Source organism: Apus apus, chromosome 1, assembly GCF_020740795.1.
Source record: "Apus apus isolate bApuApu2 chromosome 1, bApuApu2.pri.cur, whole genome shotgun sequence".
Taxonomy (NCBI): domain Eukaryota; kingdom Metazoa; phylum Chordata; class Aves; order Apodiformes; family Apodidae; genus Apus; species Apus apus.
The window spans coordinates 198384702-198400917 of NC_067282.1; the positions used below are offsets into that span (position 1 = coordinate 198384702).

Consider the following 16216-nt stretch of genomic DNA (forward strand, 5'->3'; position numbering starts at 1 on the left):
GTTTTCAGGAAAGTAAATTTTAGTGCCTGTTATTCACAAACATCAACTATACAGTATCTCTTATGCAAACACCGCGTGCATATGGACACTAGATAAAGCCACCCACAGGATCTCAGCACAGCATCCTCTAATTCACACACACTGAGTAATAAGCCAAAGCATTCTCCAAGAACAAGATTCATGTTTCACTGCAAATATGGTTAGGCTTTTTATTCAGAGCTACACATTTATTACAGTTGAGAAGGCCTGACAATATCGAAGTTGATCAGAGTTCTAATTATAACCTTTAATATGCTGGATTTTATTCATTCCTCCTCCTTTTCAACCTTGATGTTTTATTCCCAGCTATTCAAGGCTTAAGACTTGCAAATGAAAAGCAGAGACACTATTTTTTTGAGCACAGATATTGCTGACTGTTGCCTATTAAGAAGGCAATCCGCACAAAAAGAGTTCAGGGTACACCTGTTTAATAGCCCAGAAGCAAGTAGGCAATTACCTAAGGTAGCTGCAGCATCCCAACAGATGCATTAAAGCCACATGGAAAACTGCTGAGCTTTTGTTTGTGAAGGAGTCAAGGCCAGCAGGAGGTTCCAGACCTTAGATGGACAGCAACCATATGGTTGGTGCTTCATGCCCAATGAACAGATCTCGGCCTCAGGCAGCCTCCACTCAACTGAGGTACAAGCTTTCCAAAGGCTTCCCTTGGGTATTCAGCTTTCCATGCCCCAGAATAACTTCTTGCTTTTTATTTCTGTCTTTTGCCCTTCTTCTGAACACCTACACCAACTCTCTGCCCAATTTCAGCAGTTCCTCAAGCACTAGCCAAGTGAACCCACTTCTTGTCATGCCTTGTCATGTCCTTTCTGTATCAGATGCAAGACAAGATGATAAATTTGGTCCTTTTTTATATTCTCAAAATAAAGGACACAGCAAAAACCTCACTTCAGGTGCTTTTGAGACAGTGTAAAGTCCAAAAACTAGAACTACATTAGGCATAAAGCAGCTGCATAGGGTAAAATAGCTTACTTTAGATGAGGACCTGAGTTGATAATTTCAGTGGGAAAAATATCTCCATGTACTTGAGAAAAATGAGACGGAGCAAACATTAGGATAAATATTATAGTGTATTTATCTACAAGGCTCCTCCAATCTGAGTGAACCATTTAGAGCAACATAAACATTTTTGGGCATGTGCAAGGGCATCACAGAGCCTGTGCTTCTCCTTTCATACAGCCACTACCTCACCAAGCCACTGCTCTGAACCAAATTTAACTTCTGCAGTTACAGAGTCCACAGGAAAAAATACATCTTCAAGGATTCAGATCACAAACTATCACCAAACCACCTGTCTCATCCCCACTGGGCTCCCAGCAGGTTAATGTGGAGCAATATAAAGGTAATACGATTTTACAAGTTGTCCACTTTAATCCAGTGAGGACCTGAACTATGGCCAAATTTAACCATCTGAGGAATCAATGTGGCTCATTCCATAGCATTTCCTCTCCAGTAGCAGAGTCCCACAGCAGCACCCTGTCCAATCTGCTATGCCAATTAAATTTTTTAAAGCATATAAAAAGACATCATCAGTTAGTCTTAAAAAGTCTGCTGACTGTATATAGAATGAAAGAGGTATTTTTATGAAAACCCACAAAAGACAGCGTGAAATCAGCATCAAACTGACTTAACATTAAAGTATTTTTAAAGAACAACAGTCAATGCAGCATTTTCAACACTGCACCTAATGGAAAATCTTGTTTCCTGGAAGAAAAAGGTTTAAATTCAATAACATATCTCCCTTATATCAGAGTACTCACCCTTGGCAATCCACAGAATTCCCTGACCTTAATCCAGCATGGTATTTAAGCATGAACTTCATCTTAAATAAGGCATCGTTTTTCAACCTTCAGTGGAATTATTCATAGGCTTAAAGCTAGGCACATGCACGAGCATTTTGCAGTTTTCCTCCTGCCCCTCTGCTGTCAGTTATCAGTTTCCATTAGGTGTGTGAGTGTTTCATATGGCTCTAGGCAGCAGAAAAACATTAGAAAAGGAACAACACTGCTATTAAAGGGAAGTCTGGGTGGTGCTTGCTCGTCTGATCTTGTATAATTTTTTTGCCCTATCACCTCCTCTACAATTTCCTACCAAAGGCATTTGCTCCACATTTCCCTTTCTCTTCCAAGAGGTGTTACTACCCAAAAAAATATCCCCTGGCTATTTGGCTCGGACAGGGCAGAGCAGGGTACAGCTGGGAAAAGCCCAACCCTCATTTCCTCAGCACTTGTTGATCCAGGTCTGCATGCTTTGGGTGTGTTCCTCACTCCAGCCATGGGGATGGATGAATCTGGCTCAATTCTGAGCTCAGCTTTTCCCTTTCAGAGCCTGACTCCCTTGGATGCTGAGGTTTAGGTACAGATGAAGAGAGATACAGTGAAATAAACCTTCAAAGTAGAATGGAATAACCCCAACACAAAGGCTCCTCTACCAGCATGTATAGTTCCCAAAAGAAGAGTGACAACAGCAACAGGTATTAGTAATTTCTCTGTCAATACAAATGATTTACACTAGAACTTGCTTAATTTCCTCACAATAGAATTTTAACCAAAGATGTCACACTGACAGAAAATATGTTTATAACCAGGACTTGGTTACCCTCACATAGATTACAAAGTAAGGATTCTGATAATGAGGAAAGGTGTACTTCTTTCACTGAGCCTAATTAATCCTTGGAGGGAAGTAAAAATAGAAATATTTTATTGACTTTAGGCTTTACCAAAGCATTTACTTCTGTGAAGATTATGACCAGATTCTGCTTTTTACAAATACAAATTTAACTCAGGAGTTTTCTGTGTGGGGAAAAAATTGCAAAACCAAAACCCACCAGACTACAGAAAGACTGTGAACATTTTCTTTCTCACATTAGTTGTTTTTCAGTGTACACTTTGTTGCCAATATCATGCAGCATTCTATTTGTTTGCTGACCAGATGGCTGAATATTTTCAAACCGGGGGGGGAAACAACCCATAGCAAATAAGACATTTTTGCATTTTTTTAGCTGAATCTTCATCGATACTGAACTTTGGGAGTGATGCATGTTTTTTTATGAACATTCAATATTTTGGAAAACAGGAAGAAAAAAAAAAAAAAAAAAAAAAGAGACTGATGACATCTATAACATCAGAGGGAGGTCACATTTGGGAGATTTAGCTCAGGAACTTGTGCCTGACTTGTAATCACTTGTGTCAAGAGAGACCATGCCCTTTTTGAGTGCTTAACTCTATTATGTGTCTGAAATAACCCTGTTCATTGAACAAAGCCAGACCTTAAATCACAACCTGACAAGAAAAATATGTAACCGTAGATTCTTATGAGGAAGCTTCATCCAACATTGCCCTCTTGGGTTGCCTCCAAGCCCACAGAGTCCATTTTCACTGCAAGAATAACTAATAAATAAAACCAAGGACAAGCTAGCAGCCCAAAGCAACCTGAGCTAAAAAAACGATGGAGAAAACGCATCTTGGATTTAACTCAGCCATCACCTCTGTTCATCTTATAGACTCTTCTAATCCCAGACAAAATTATCTCCAGTAGCAGAGTCTAGCCAAGCCCTGCTTAGTGCATACTTCTTCTGAAGTCTAGATTTCCCCATCAGGCTAAGGCAGCTTTTTAGGCAGCTACAAATCCAAATTTGTTAGCATTTCCAGCAGCCACCTGGTGCCTGGATCTACAAGCTTCCCTCTCACATAGGACCAAGGCTGGGTAGATGTATAAGTAGGAGCCTGGGTGTGACAGCAGAGCTTTGGCTGCAGCACCATTTACCCTCCTCAAAGGGCAGGGTATGGTGATCACGGGGGCTGGATCAGCCAGATCAATCAGCAGTGACTTATCAGCCCTCAGGAAAGGCAGAACAAGACAGAGTAGAGAGTTTTGCTCAGCCAGGGTTCCTGAGCTGTTGCCTGCTATTGATTACGCCCGTGAGATATGATCCAGTCAATGACATGAAGAAAGAAATGCATTTTTAGCTGGTTTTCCTGCCCAGGTAATGAACTCAGCCTGCAATTGTGCACATTGTAAGCAGCCACCTGCCTTTTTGCACAAGGAAATTAAACCCAAATACAAGGTCTAGCCCATTTGACAAACAGTTACAATAAATTACAAGCTGATCATTACATGCAAGCTCACATGTAAGGTTTCATCCTGCATGTATCATAGACAGAAATTTATACTGGCATGAGCTTGATGTTAATTATTCCCTGGATAGGAAGGGACTGTGCAGTGAGATAACGCACCTTTGGTAGGAAGCTGCTACAAAGCAAAACAATAAAACCCTTTATTCACAGATAGCTCTCCAGAACTAAGGGCCAAGGCTGAGTTCCTGCTGTGTTTCCATTTAAATTCAGCAAGCTCAGAGGCAAAGATTTAGGTCCCTTCTCCAGTGTAATTAGGTCATTGCAGAGGCCTTGCTCCACCACTGCCATGTCCCAGCCTTGGCAAAACACCTTCACCACTGCAGCTCACAGAGCACTGCAAAGCAACCTTATAGCTCGTGTAACAGCTTAATGCAACTCAATTGTAGTGGAGATTAATTCCATTCATGGGTCCAGATTAATTTTCTTTTACTTCAGAGAACTAAAAGTTGAGCATAGTTGACCTGACATAAGCCAGAGTCCTGCTGTAGTCAATGGAAGAAAATGGGCACATTCAGCAGAAAAATCACAACACCCTTTTGGGATGGGAAACATTAGTCTTGAAGGGTGATTGTCTCCATCTTGACAACTCAACTAGAAGCCTAACTTGTACAGTTAAAAGTGGGATAAGTCCTTTTCATGGTATGAAATGTTGATTCTACCCAGTGCTCAGCCACTTCCACAACACCAGGATCTCATGCTTGGACTACACATGGCTCACTGGGGCAAGTTTTCTGTTCACACTGATTTTCTGCTGTCCTGAGGAACTACAAGTGTACTACGTGCCTTCCTACATGCCTTACAGTATTCAAAAAACTGCACTCAGCTATAGCCACCCCATGACTAAACTGCCTTTTTATTGTCTAACTGGACAACTACTGTGGGAGTTCATTCACAGCTTCAGCTATCATGTCCCACCCTGGGTTGGCTTTCATGGGCAAATCCACGCCAGGGAGCACACTGACAAACCTGGGGGTTGTTTGGACAGTTCAAGCACCAGAAGTCTTTGGGCTTGTCATGTTTAGCAGGCTAGAGACTGCCTATGAAAGCAGGATATTGCCCCAGTCATTTGCCTTTATTTCCAGCATTTGTGGTGCCCAATGAGGTGCCACTGGGTCTCCCCATCAGACTATCTACAGTGTAAGTGCTAAAGTGGAATAATGGTAAAGTTTGTTAACCAAACTGTGCTTTCAAAGCACAGCCCCCCAAAAACTTGAATGAGGCATCATTGCTTCCAGTCCATCAAACTCATATGACTCATTTAAGTGCCACAGGACCTGAAAACACTATGCAACTTAGCTCCGGTTAATTTAACTTTCCAGATTCTTGCTTTTCAAGGTTCACATTTTCCAACTCTTCTCTGCTATACTGAGGAGGTCACTTACCTTTTCTTTTCCCCTTTTTTCAATGAAAGCTGTGATTGCTGCATAACCCCATCATGAGGCTTTAAGGCAATTTTCCCTGGTTTAGCAAGACAGCTCAAAACACTAGCAGGACAGTATCACAACGGGCAATAACACAATCCAGGTTCTTTTTTTTTTATTTAAAAGGTGTAACCAAAAAGCAATGACTCTTCAGAAAAGCCAGCAAACATTTAAGTAGGTTGGCTTTAAGTGCAGTTAAAAATACCTCCAATTAAAAAGATATGGGAATTGATTCTTTTTTACATTATGGCTCCTCTTAGCTAGGGTGAATGGGAATCTGATCATCCATCACAGCTATTCAGAGTCCTGGTGAATATTCAGCATCAAAAACAGGCCTTAATTGACAGTCACCCTGCCTGGTCTTCTAGAAGAGGAGACAGTTTGCCAGGGCTCAGCTGCTACCTGAGCAGCTCTAAGGGAAACAGTCACTACCTTACTAACCAGGACAGTTGACCTGCATCACAAGGCAAGACAAGCTGCTCATCAGCAGGTCTGCAGGGCAGGTGCCTGCCAAGAAGGGTGCAGCATGAAGAGCTCAATTGTTTCTCCTCTCCAATTCTACTGAGCAGCTTCTCCCCAGCACCCCTGTCATGCACATCAGCTCCTATTCCCTCCATGCAAGCATAAACCCTGCTGTGAAGGAGTCTGGTTAGGGCCTCTGTTTCTTTCCTTTCAAGAGAAGTCTGATTTTTTAAAAAATTGGATTAAATAAGACCAAACAAAAGAGAGTAGAAAAGAACTGTCTTGGGAAATCTTTCTCTTTCTCCATTTGCTTTTAAGGAACCACAAAGCTGAAGATAAAAAGCAGCCAACCAGAAACAAGCAGCATTTGATCAGCATTGTTGACCTACCAGCAGGAGGGAGCAATGGATATAAAAGCCTTGGAAAAATCAGCAGTCACCCATTTCTGACGTGTCTCTCAAAGATGCAGCACCAACCCTACACGTGTATAAAACATGGCTGGCCTGTGTGCAAACCCTCCTTTGAGAAACTTCAGAGAGCAAGAACAAAACCAGAAGGATTTCACACACCACAAGAAACACTGTGGGAAATTAACACTGAAAGAGTCAACAGCTGAGATCGGAATTGCCTTTATCCTTGGGTTTGCTGCTAGAAGCTGACACCTCAGTGCATTTCAGTTTTCTGGGACAGTACGATCAATTCAGACACTGATTCATCTACTACTTGATGTATACTGTACTTTATCAATATCAAGCCAGCAGCAATTATGTTAATGGCATCTTCAGGTTTTGCACTCCCCATAGCTTCTTCCTCTAACTTGGTTATCTCATGAATTTCAATTTTATGCCCATATTCATTACATGTTTAGGTCAGTTCCAACCTCAGAGGGAAAGCTTACCCTTTCCTCAAAGCAGGGGTTTTTTCATCATATTGGATTATAAGATTAATATCAGTAACTCACATTGGCAACTATTATACAGAAAAAAAGCTCCTTTGGCTGTGTCTACCCTGGTAACTAGGGGACAGGGATCTGTCCAGTGTCATGGACCACCTCCCCCTGCTTACATGAATCTCTTCTCCTGATGCTCCTCTACTCAGAAGGATGGGCATACCCTTTTAAATTATCCCAAAAACCCTGAGCTGCTTTTCTATGGATTATCTCTGGAAAATATTTGTACCTTTAAGGTAGAATGAAATCTAAAAGAAAATTGAGCTTCCCAGCATTTTCACCACCAAATAATAAAGCTCCTGTCATTTTTTGTAGGTACTTTCCAATAATCTCCAAGTATCACCACAAACCACCTCTGTTATGTGTTGCATTTCTTTACCATAAAACACTAACAAATATGAGAGGTTAATGCCATACCAGCAAGGGAAAATGGGATGAGTGATTTGCCCTCTCTTTGTAGCAATAAAAATTCTCTGTCAAATATATTTTCTAGTTGGGAATAGTCTGTCATCTGAAATCACGTTGTGGTTTTTTTCATTGAAAACATATCTTACAGCCAGCAAATACCCCTTTCCTGGCACAGAGGGCACTTGCATCTCTGAAGCCAGAGCAGAGACCTCCACAATGGAGAGCAACAACCCAGTTCTTTCACTCCTTCAACACACACACACCTCTCATTTTCTTCTTTCTACATCAGGAAATACAATCTATTTGCTCCTGTCTCAGTGTAAACCCAGGCTAGCTCCATCTAACCATCATTTCATGTTCTACAGCTAAACCAAGAGGAGACCAGCCTTGTGCTTGGTGGGTCCCAAAGCCTCCTGCACTACTTCTACCCCCACAAAGACTAAGCACAAGTCACCCAGCTGAACACTCACCCTTTTCCTTTTTGTTTCCTTTTTTTTTTTTTTTTCTTAGCAGGTTAGTTTTCAGCTGAATCAGCATTTGCTGTGACTCAGCACACGGTGACAAGATTGCCAGCACCAGCACAGGGGAACTGGCAGCTCAGCTGCACGTGTCCTCCTGGATCATCTTAAATCATCTGTGAGCCCTTGGGCCAAGAATAGAGCTATTACTGTCTAGCCCTGTATGAAAGAGAGCATCACTACACTTCTGAAACACGGTCATTATAAGACAGTTTTGTAAGTGAAAGTTGTTGGGGTTTTGCTTTGTTTCATATTTTTTTAAAAGGAGGTTGTAAAAAAATAAATAATAAAAAGGAGATTGTAAAAAATGGAGGCTTTAACTATTCCTTTTCTTCAAAATCTGAGATTTTCTCTTTCAAAAAACTGACAATCAAAATGCTTTCACTACCGGCAACCAAACCTTAAACAGATTTTCAGGTCTGACATTAACAGCTCAAATATTACCAAGGGGAGTGGGAGGGACAATGTCTTTCAAGTAGATGTGAGAGTTAGGAAAGACACAGACATGCTGGATAATAGCATGGGACCTCTGGAGTAGCAGCCCCTAGAAAGATCTTGGCAATGTCTGGGAGACAGGCTGAGAGAGCTGGGGCTGTTCAGCCTGGAGAAGGCTCCAGGGAGACCTTACAGAGGCCTTCCAGTACCTGAAGGGGCTATAAGAAATCCGAGGAGGGACTTTCTACCAGTGTGTGTAGTGACAGGACAAGGGGCAGTGGTTTTAAGCTGGAAGAGGGGAGATTTAGGTTAGACATTAGGAAGAAATTCTTCATTGTGAGGGTGGTGAGACACTGGAACAGGTTGCCCAGAGAAGCTGTGGATGTCCCTCTCTCTGGCAGTGTTCAAAGGCAGGTTGGATGGGGCTTGGAGAAACCTGGTCTAGTGGAAGATGTCCCTGCCCAAACAGGGGAGGTGTTGAACTAGGTAATATTTAAGGTCCCTTCCAAACAATTCTGGGATTCTATGACACATGGGACCTATTCCCTGACCTGTTCCTGAGCACTGTTTCTTTCCTATCTTCAGCATGATGGGTTCAAGGCTGCCTTTCTTGTTGCCAACCCTTACCTGCTCTCCACTTTTTTTTTTTTAGTTTTAATGTTTTAGCACTTAACTGGTACTTGCTACTTCCCTCAGCCAGCATTGATAGCAACTTGCACATATGACACAGGGAAAGCCTTGTCTGCTGGCCTGTCCCCCTTGCCCAGTGTGTGAGCCCCTCAAGTCCAGATAACCCTGCCCCATGGTTGCTGCAGCTGGTGTGAGCCCTGCCAAGAGTTTCACTGGGCATGGGGTCAGACTTGCAGGCAAGGCTTTCCCTTTCCCTTCAAGCAATTCCAGCATCTACGACCCAGGTAATCAGCCAGCATAAACTAATGCACAGTAATGCTGCTAAAGCTTTCCCAGCCAACACCAGGTGGGAAATGTGGCCTGGAGGAGGCATCTGACAACCCAAATCACTTTGTACACCCATCTCAGCACCCAGGTCACTGATGGCCCTCACTGGCACCATGCATGGATGTGCCAGGAATCCCAGCAGAGCTCCTGTCCTCACCCACCCTCTCTAAATCTACACAAGCTACGAGGAACAAAGCAGGGGGAAAATGAAGAGGAGAGGGGAGAAGAAGGGAGGGGAGGGAAGGGAAATAAGACAATAAAAAAAATAAAATAAATAAAATAAAATAACAGGCTCTTTTACAGAGGATAAATACTCATCCTGAAGTATCAAGTGGTGTTTGATGGTGGAAGAAATGCAATCTTGTGTAGGCTTAATGTCTACTACTCTTTCAAATGTATGGTCTGTTTAGCAGTTTCCACTGTGCCTCATTTTTCTTATTCTTGTATCATTAAGACCATGGCTGACTTTCAAGTTTTTACATCAGCACTTGTCTTCCCTCTCAGGTTTCAAATTCTGACTGCTCCCCACTTTCTCCTCTGCTTCTCCCCACTTTCCACCTTGGTCGGCCTCCGTGCCATGGTGGAGATGCTTTCTACTGCAGTACCTGTGTGTCAGCATCTATCTTCTCACCTTCTGTGCACTTGTTTCCACTCTATCGACTTTAGTGTCAGGAGTTTTACATCATGGGGTTTGCTCCTCTTTCCTCATCTTTATGACCCTCCATTACCATGGCAAATGGGAGGTGTACATTTCTCTTTTCACCCCACAGACATAAGTCTGCGTAGCAAGAGGGGATAAAATTGATATGGTTTAGGAATCTTTCCACAGCCTCTTCTGCTGACTATGAACTGTTCATAAACTAAGAGTCTAAGATCTTTCAGGGTGTTTAGAAATCAGGGAATGCAGCACTGGATCACACCAGTAGCTCTTATAGATAGCTCCTGCTTTGTTGCCAAAATAGCCAGTGCAGATGCTTCAGAGAAAGAAACAAAGGTACCAATAAGGGACAGTGAGCGAACCTACTTAGAAGGAGAATTCCTTCCTAAATGTTAAGCAATGAGCAAAACCCTTCAGAGATTTTAAGACCAAGAGAGACTAAATTAATACCATAGATCAAGAAGTCCTAGGGGCTGTTTACAGTTACATGAAAATAAAGAAGTATTATCTTTTAACAGTGTTAACACTTAGCCTTTCAAGTGCACATAAAACCTTTTTATTTCTACCTTGTCCTAAAGATTTGCATTTCATTAATTTCCTCTACCCTGAGCATTAATGCATTTTCTTACTTCTCTTCCTCCCTCAAGTTATTCCCTTCTTACTTTGACAGCACCACCCTCTGCTCTGATCACTGGATGCCTATTAACCAGTTAAACAACTTACATTCACGATTCCCCAGCACTAATGATAAGGCACAAAAACACTGTTATGTGTTTTATTCTTTTTTTTCTATCATACTTATTTCACCATGAGCACTTGGGCTGTGTCTACAGAGCCATCCACAAAGACCCCAACCCTTTTCCCAAGCAGACACAGTTCACTTACAAGACTGGAGTGTTTCAGAAACTCAGATTCCTTCTGGCAGACATCCCTGTTACTCCTGCCATGTGTATGTGGTGACAGGCACACTGACTTACATAATGTCCTTCCAAGACTGACACATCTCTCCTCTCCATCCTTTACACGGAAAGACAGAACATCACCTTGCTTCCCAGGCTGCTTAGCTTAGTACTAAGCATCCTGATTTAATATACTAATATAATTAAAATACTTCACACTTAAGTTAGACACATCTCATTTTTTAACCTTTTCTCATAATGAAAACTGATGTTATTTCAACATACTTAATCCACTGGACTTGGCCCAGTTTCAAGCTCATGCTTCCCCTCCCTCCTTAACACTTCCTTGGCTTTGTCTTGCAAGTGATTCTATGTAAGATTTTTTTCATTGTCCAAATAAATTTCTTCTATAATTTTTATCTTACATAGAAATATTCCAGCAGACTAATACAAAAAACATTTTCCCTTATAGAAGGCATTTAGCATCACCCTTTCTGTTCACTTAGTCTCTTTATAATTCAATATCTGGTTTACCTGCCTACAGAAATGGCAGAATCCCATTTATTATCTGTATCAAAAACATATGGCCTTGCTCTCAACCTGCATAGTAACTGAGAGCCAAACAAGGTATAACAAAGACAACATTTTTGCCAGCAGCTGAGATAACCCATGTCTCTCTTTGCAAACAATTTACCTGAATGGGAAGTGAGAGAAGAGTCATTCTGATATTTTTTATGGCTGCAAAAACAACAGAGTGACATAACAAAATTAAGAAAAGACCTATTTAGATTGAGTATCAGTTAAAACATGTCCTAAAATCAAAATTTGTTTGGATTTGGACAAATCTCTAAAGGGAAGCCAAAGAAGACCCATTCAGTTGGAAAGTTTAGAAAAAGCACCAAACACTGGTAAGCAAGATGTAGCAAAGATGCTCTCTGCAGAAGCAGGGGGGTGGGCACAAATATCTCATCATTTGCATCATAATAACTGAATGTGCATTTAATAACAGTGAGAAATATGGGTGTCATCAACTCCACTCAAAGTCATAATTTATGCAACGCATGAAAAATGTGTATGAATGCCCTGTTCACCACTGGCATAAGCAGAAAGTGTTCACCAAGCAGTTATTCTTCTACCACTTTCTTAATTCAAGCTGCCAAGTCACCAGAAGAACAGGACACAGCAGTGGGTCTCCCCAGCTTCTGCACCCCAGAGGTACACTGGCCAGCCAAGCCAAGAGCCTGACTGCATCTCACTCACCTTCAAACTAGCTGCTGGCATTACATAGCTCAGCAAAAGCTCAATATGTGAATGGACATCACAGCCTGGAGCAAACACTATGATGTCAGAAGCTTTTGGCTGTATCAATTTTCTCAAAAAACTCAAGGGAACATTCATTCAAGCTGTTTGCACATTTGCTTTGCAGCACAAACACACCTTTCCTAAATCCATTGTGCTTGAACTACTCAAGTCCCCAGTGAAAGAACACAATGACTAAAAGGTTTCTGGGAAGTGACATTGCTATACATTATTATTTTTACTATCTGAGTTACCAGAGCAGCACACAGCCTCAGGCATAGCCAGAGATCCCACTGCTCCAACTGCTGTACCAGCACAGAAATCTCACAAACAGGCAGATATCCATATTGTCCTTAACAGTGATGAAACAGAAAAGCAAACTGTCAAGGAAGGAGGAAAAAAACCAACACTGCAGCTAAAGGAAAGATTCCCTATAGATTTCAAAATGAACAACCTGCCGGTGCTTTAAACCTTGTGCTTCTCAGTCCTTTTGGGTATAAAACAATAAAACCTTTACCAAGTCTTCAAAGGACTGCAACACCCTCTAACAGGCTGTGACTTCATCCCTGCCTCAGTCTGTCCAAACCAGGGTCAATCACAACAGGCATTGTTGTGATTTCAATGGCAACGTACCCAGATCACTCAAATTAGGCTGAATTAGGGCAAATGGCAAAGTTTTGAGCCTGACACATCACAGTCAATTATTAGCCATGTTTTACAACTGTTAACTTGTTCTTCCCTTCTGTAAATCAGCTGATCTGCTACCCTCATTCTTCACAAGCTTTTTCCCCCCCCCCCCCTCTCTATCCAATCATGTTTGTAATTATATTCCCTGGAACATATGGTTGCATGGCTGCAAACACCCATCAGTACAAGTAACACACAGCTTTTTAACCATGTGAGGGTTGTCTCTGTCTCAAAGAGTATTCAAGTGAAACAAATTTAAAAGAACATTGTCCGTCCCTCTGAAAAAAAAGTAAAAGCACTCATGTCCAGATGCAAAGGGCCAGAGAAGTGGGGCTCAGGAAAAAAATTTGCACACCTAAAGTCTGGCATGTAATGTTCAAAATACCAGCTCTATGTCTTTGGCACCTCTGCTGAGATTCAGCTGACACCTTTAACCACCTGCAGAGGTTCATCATTTTAAGCAAAGACTTTAGGATGAGAGCAGCTCTAGAAGGTCCTGTTTCCCTTCACTAGCTGAAAAGGGAGATAGCTAATTCAAAGCAGGTGGCTACATAAATCCCACACTCTGAGGATGACCAACGTTTAGGAGAAACAGTCACCAATCTGGGTATCCCACATGGCCCCTAGTGCAATACTGAGCTCTCCCTCTGAGCCTCTGCTACTTGGAAGACAGAAAGTAGATTCAACAGGCAAAGAGGAAATATCCCCCAGCTCAGGAATGCCCTCTTTTACTATAGGGTAACCCACATGGGTTTCTGCACCCCCAGCCGAGGAAGTCCCACACTGCAACCACCCCCAGGCATGGAAAAGGACCCTTCACCAGTGCATCCCCAATCCAGTCTGAGGATATACACAAAGTATTTCTTGCTAAGCAGTACACCTGCAGTAAGACAGGTGAGGAAGCTCTGTTCCTGGATCATCCTCGGAGGGGTTGGAGAAAGAGAACTGACTGCTGTCAACACACTTGCAGGTTTCTGCTTGCTAGAGCAGTTCCCGAGCGACAGAGATCCATTTGGGAAGGCGGTACCTAGCCTCCTCACCCTTACAGCTCCGTTTAAAAAACAGGAAAGACCCAATTGCTCCTAAAAAAAAAGTAACAGAGGATCTACCTCCATGGAGAAGTGAGGATGGAAAGCCTAGAGCAGAGGTTCCGCCTTGGTCCTCTCCATCGGGGCTCCTTCTGGGCCACCCGGCGGCGGCTCAGGGCCGGGAATCCCAGTCCGGCAGCCCCAGCTCCCGCACCCGCACAGCCCTGCAGAGCGATCCTGCTCCCAGGACACCGGCTCCCTCCTCTTTCGGGTTTTTGACAGTAGGAGAAACTTTCTCTCCCCGTGTCACACACTCAGCTCATCCTAGATATATCCCGGGCTGAGACGGGGGAGCCGGGACAGCTTCACCAACCCCCTCTTTACTCTTCCCCCTTTTGCACTGATTTAACGCGGTTTTTAGAAAAGCAGCGAGGTCAGCCGAGACCCCTTCGTTTGGCGGGGAGGGCTCCGCTAGCACCGGGAGGGAGCAGTGACAAACCGGGAGATGGGGGCTTGGCGGCCGACGGCTGAGGGGGCCTCTCCACGCGCGGTCCGGGGGAGCTCAGCCACCCCGCAGAGCCCCCGGCAGCACCGCAGCCAAGGGTCCTTTCCGCGGGTCCGAACCCCTCTATCGTCCCACGAACAGCCCCTGGGGAGCCGCAACGACCAGAAATAGCCCCCTTCCTGGGGTGCCACCCTTCACCCGAACCGGTGCATCCCTCCTCCCCGCCTCCCCCCCCCCCCCTTCCTCCGCTTTTCTATGGATGGGCAAAACCCCAGAGGAAGAGGAAAATGGGAAAATCTCACCTCTTGGCAGGGTGGCAGCTGCAGGGCGGCTGCCTGCCAGCCCAGCAGCCAGCAGCACACCCAGGCGCTGCCCGGGTATCCCCGCTCCGCTCCGGCCCGCCGCATCCTCATCCTCCGCCCCCCCGCCGCGGAGCCACCGCGCACCCCTTCACCAGAGGGATGGGGGGAAAAGAGGGCGGAAAGGGGTGGTTCACCACCCCCTGCTCCTGCTGGAGACCTCCCTGCTCCGGCCGCGGCCGGCGGGTCGGGCTGCCCCTGGCCCTGCGCAGGGCATAACCCCGGGGCTGGCACGGACGGCAGCGGCCCCACCGGCCCCGCCGGCACCGCCAGAGCCGGGAGGAGGGGCCGGGAGGGGGAGGAGGAGGAGGGAGGAAGGCAGGCAGCGCAGGCGCATGTTGCCAAGGCTCGTCCAGCCCCGGCGTGGCGAGCGGGAGCGCGGCAGCACCCACCCGGTTGTATCTCCCCAGCCCCAAAGGGTGGGAGCGGCACCGGGATGAAGCCCCGCAGGCACCGCCCGGCTCTACCGGGGAGCATCCCCGGTGGGACCTCCCCGGCCTCCGGGGTGGGAGCGGCGCTGGAGGGGTGAAATCCCCCTGCCCTGGCCCTCCTGCGGGATGCCGGCCCGCAATCCCCGGCATCCCTCGCTTGGCAGCTGGTACCTCCGCTCCCCATCCCTGTGCATGGCAGCGCCCATCTCCCTGCTCCCCCGGTGCTAAGGATGGCCGTGTCCCCTCTTAAGGTGGGGTTCCCCCCGGTGGAATGTGCGCTGGACCACTCGCCTCCTCGCCCGACTATGAGAGCGACCCTCCTTTCTGGGATGGGAGAGCAGCAGCTTATTCGTGGCCTGACTCTATTATTATCGCTAGAATTACGCAGACCTCTTCCTCCGTGGTTGCCTTCCAGTCGGGATTTTGTCTCCCGTTCCTCAGCAATGTCCAGCTACTCTTTCCTAATTTCGTGTTTTACTGCCTCAGGCACTGACGTGCCTCTGCCTCCCTGGCATCCCTGCCAAGCCTGCTCACTTTCCTGCTGTCTCCAGTCTCTTCCCTCCTTTCTGCCTCCTCTTACTTAACCAGCAAAGCCCAGCACAGACACAGCGCTCCTCATGGCTGGCACATTATGTTCCAGTCCTTATTGATCTACCTTTTCAAACGCAAATACACAGCCCTTTTTTTTTTCTTTCTTTCTTTTTTTTTTTCTTTTTTTTTTTTTTTTTACTTCTAATTTGTCGAGTGACTTTTTTTTCTGGCATTTTACTGCAATTCCTACTCACTGCGATCCAGGTTTGACTCAGCTTTTATTCATCTCTTGAAAAGAGATGAGGACTGGAAGGGTACAGTCAAATCTTTGGCTGCGTCATGTAACCCCTCTCACCATGCCTGGCTGGTGCTATTGCTGGGACTGTCTGCTAGCACAAAAATGTGCTCGTTTGCTCATTTTATGTAATTTGTGGACCTTACTGGAGCAGTCTGGAGGGAGCTCTGTGGCACTCTGCTAA

The 16216-nt window shown here is 44.9% G+C and overlaps 1 protein-coding gene across 3 annotated transcripts in view; it reads right to left on the reverse strand.

Moving 5' to 3' along the window:
• The window catches only part of ELAPOR2 (endosome-lysosome associated apoptosis and autophagy regulator family member 2), a 99684-nt gene extending 84704 nt beyond the window's left edge, over nucleotides 1-14980 (reverse strand). For 2 of the 3 annotated variants that reach the window (XM_051641363.1, XM_051641353.1), the window contains exon 1: nucleotides 14719-14980. In XM_051641363.1, the coding sequence (XP_051497323.1) occupies nucleotides 14719-14829 (111 nt within the window). In that variant the 5' untranslated portion in view covers nucleotides 14830-14980. The remainder of the gene's footprint in view (nucleotides 1-14718) is intronic. The other variant, XM_051641369.1, reaches the window with a different exon arrangement.
• Between the last annotated feature and the right edge of the window lie 1236 nt (nucleotides 14981-16216).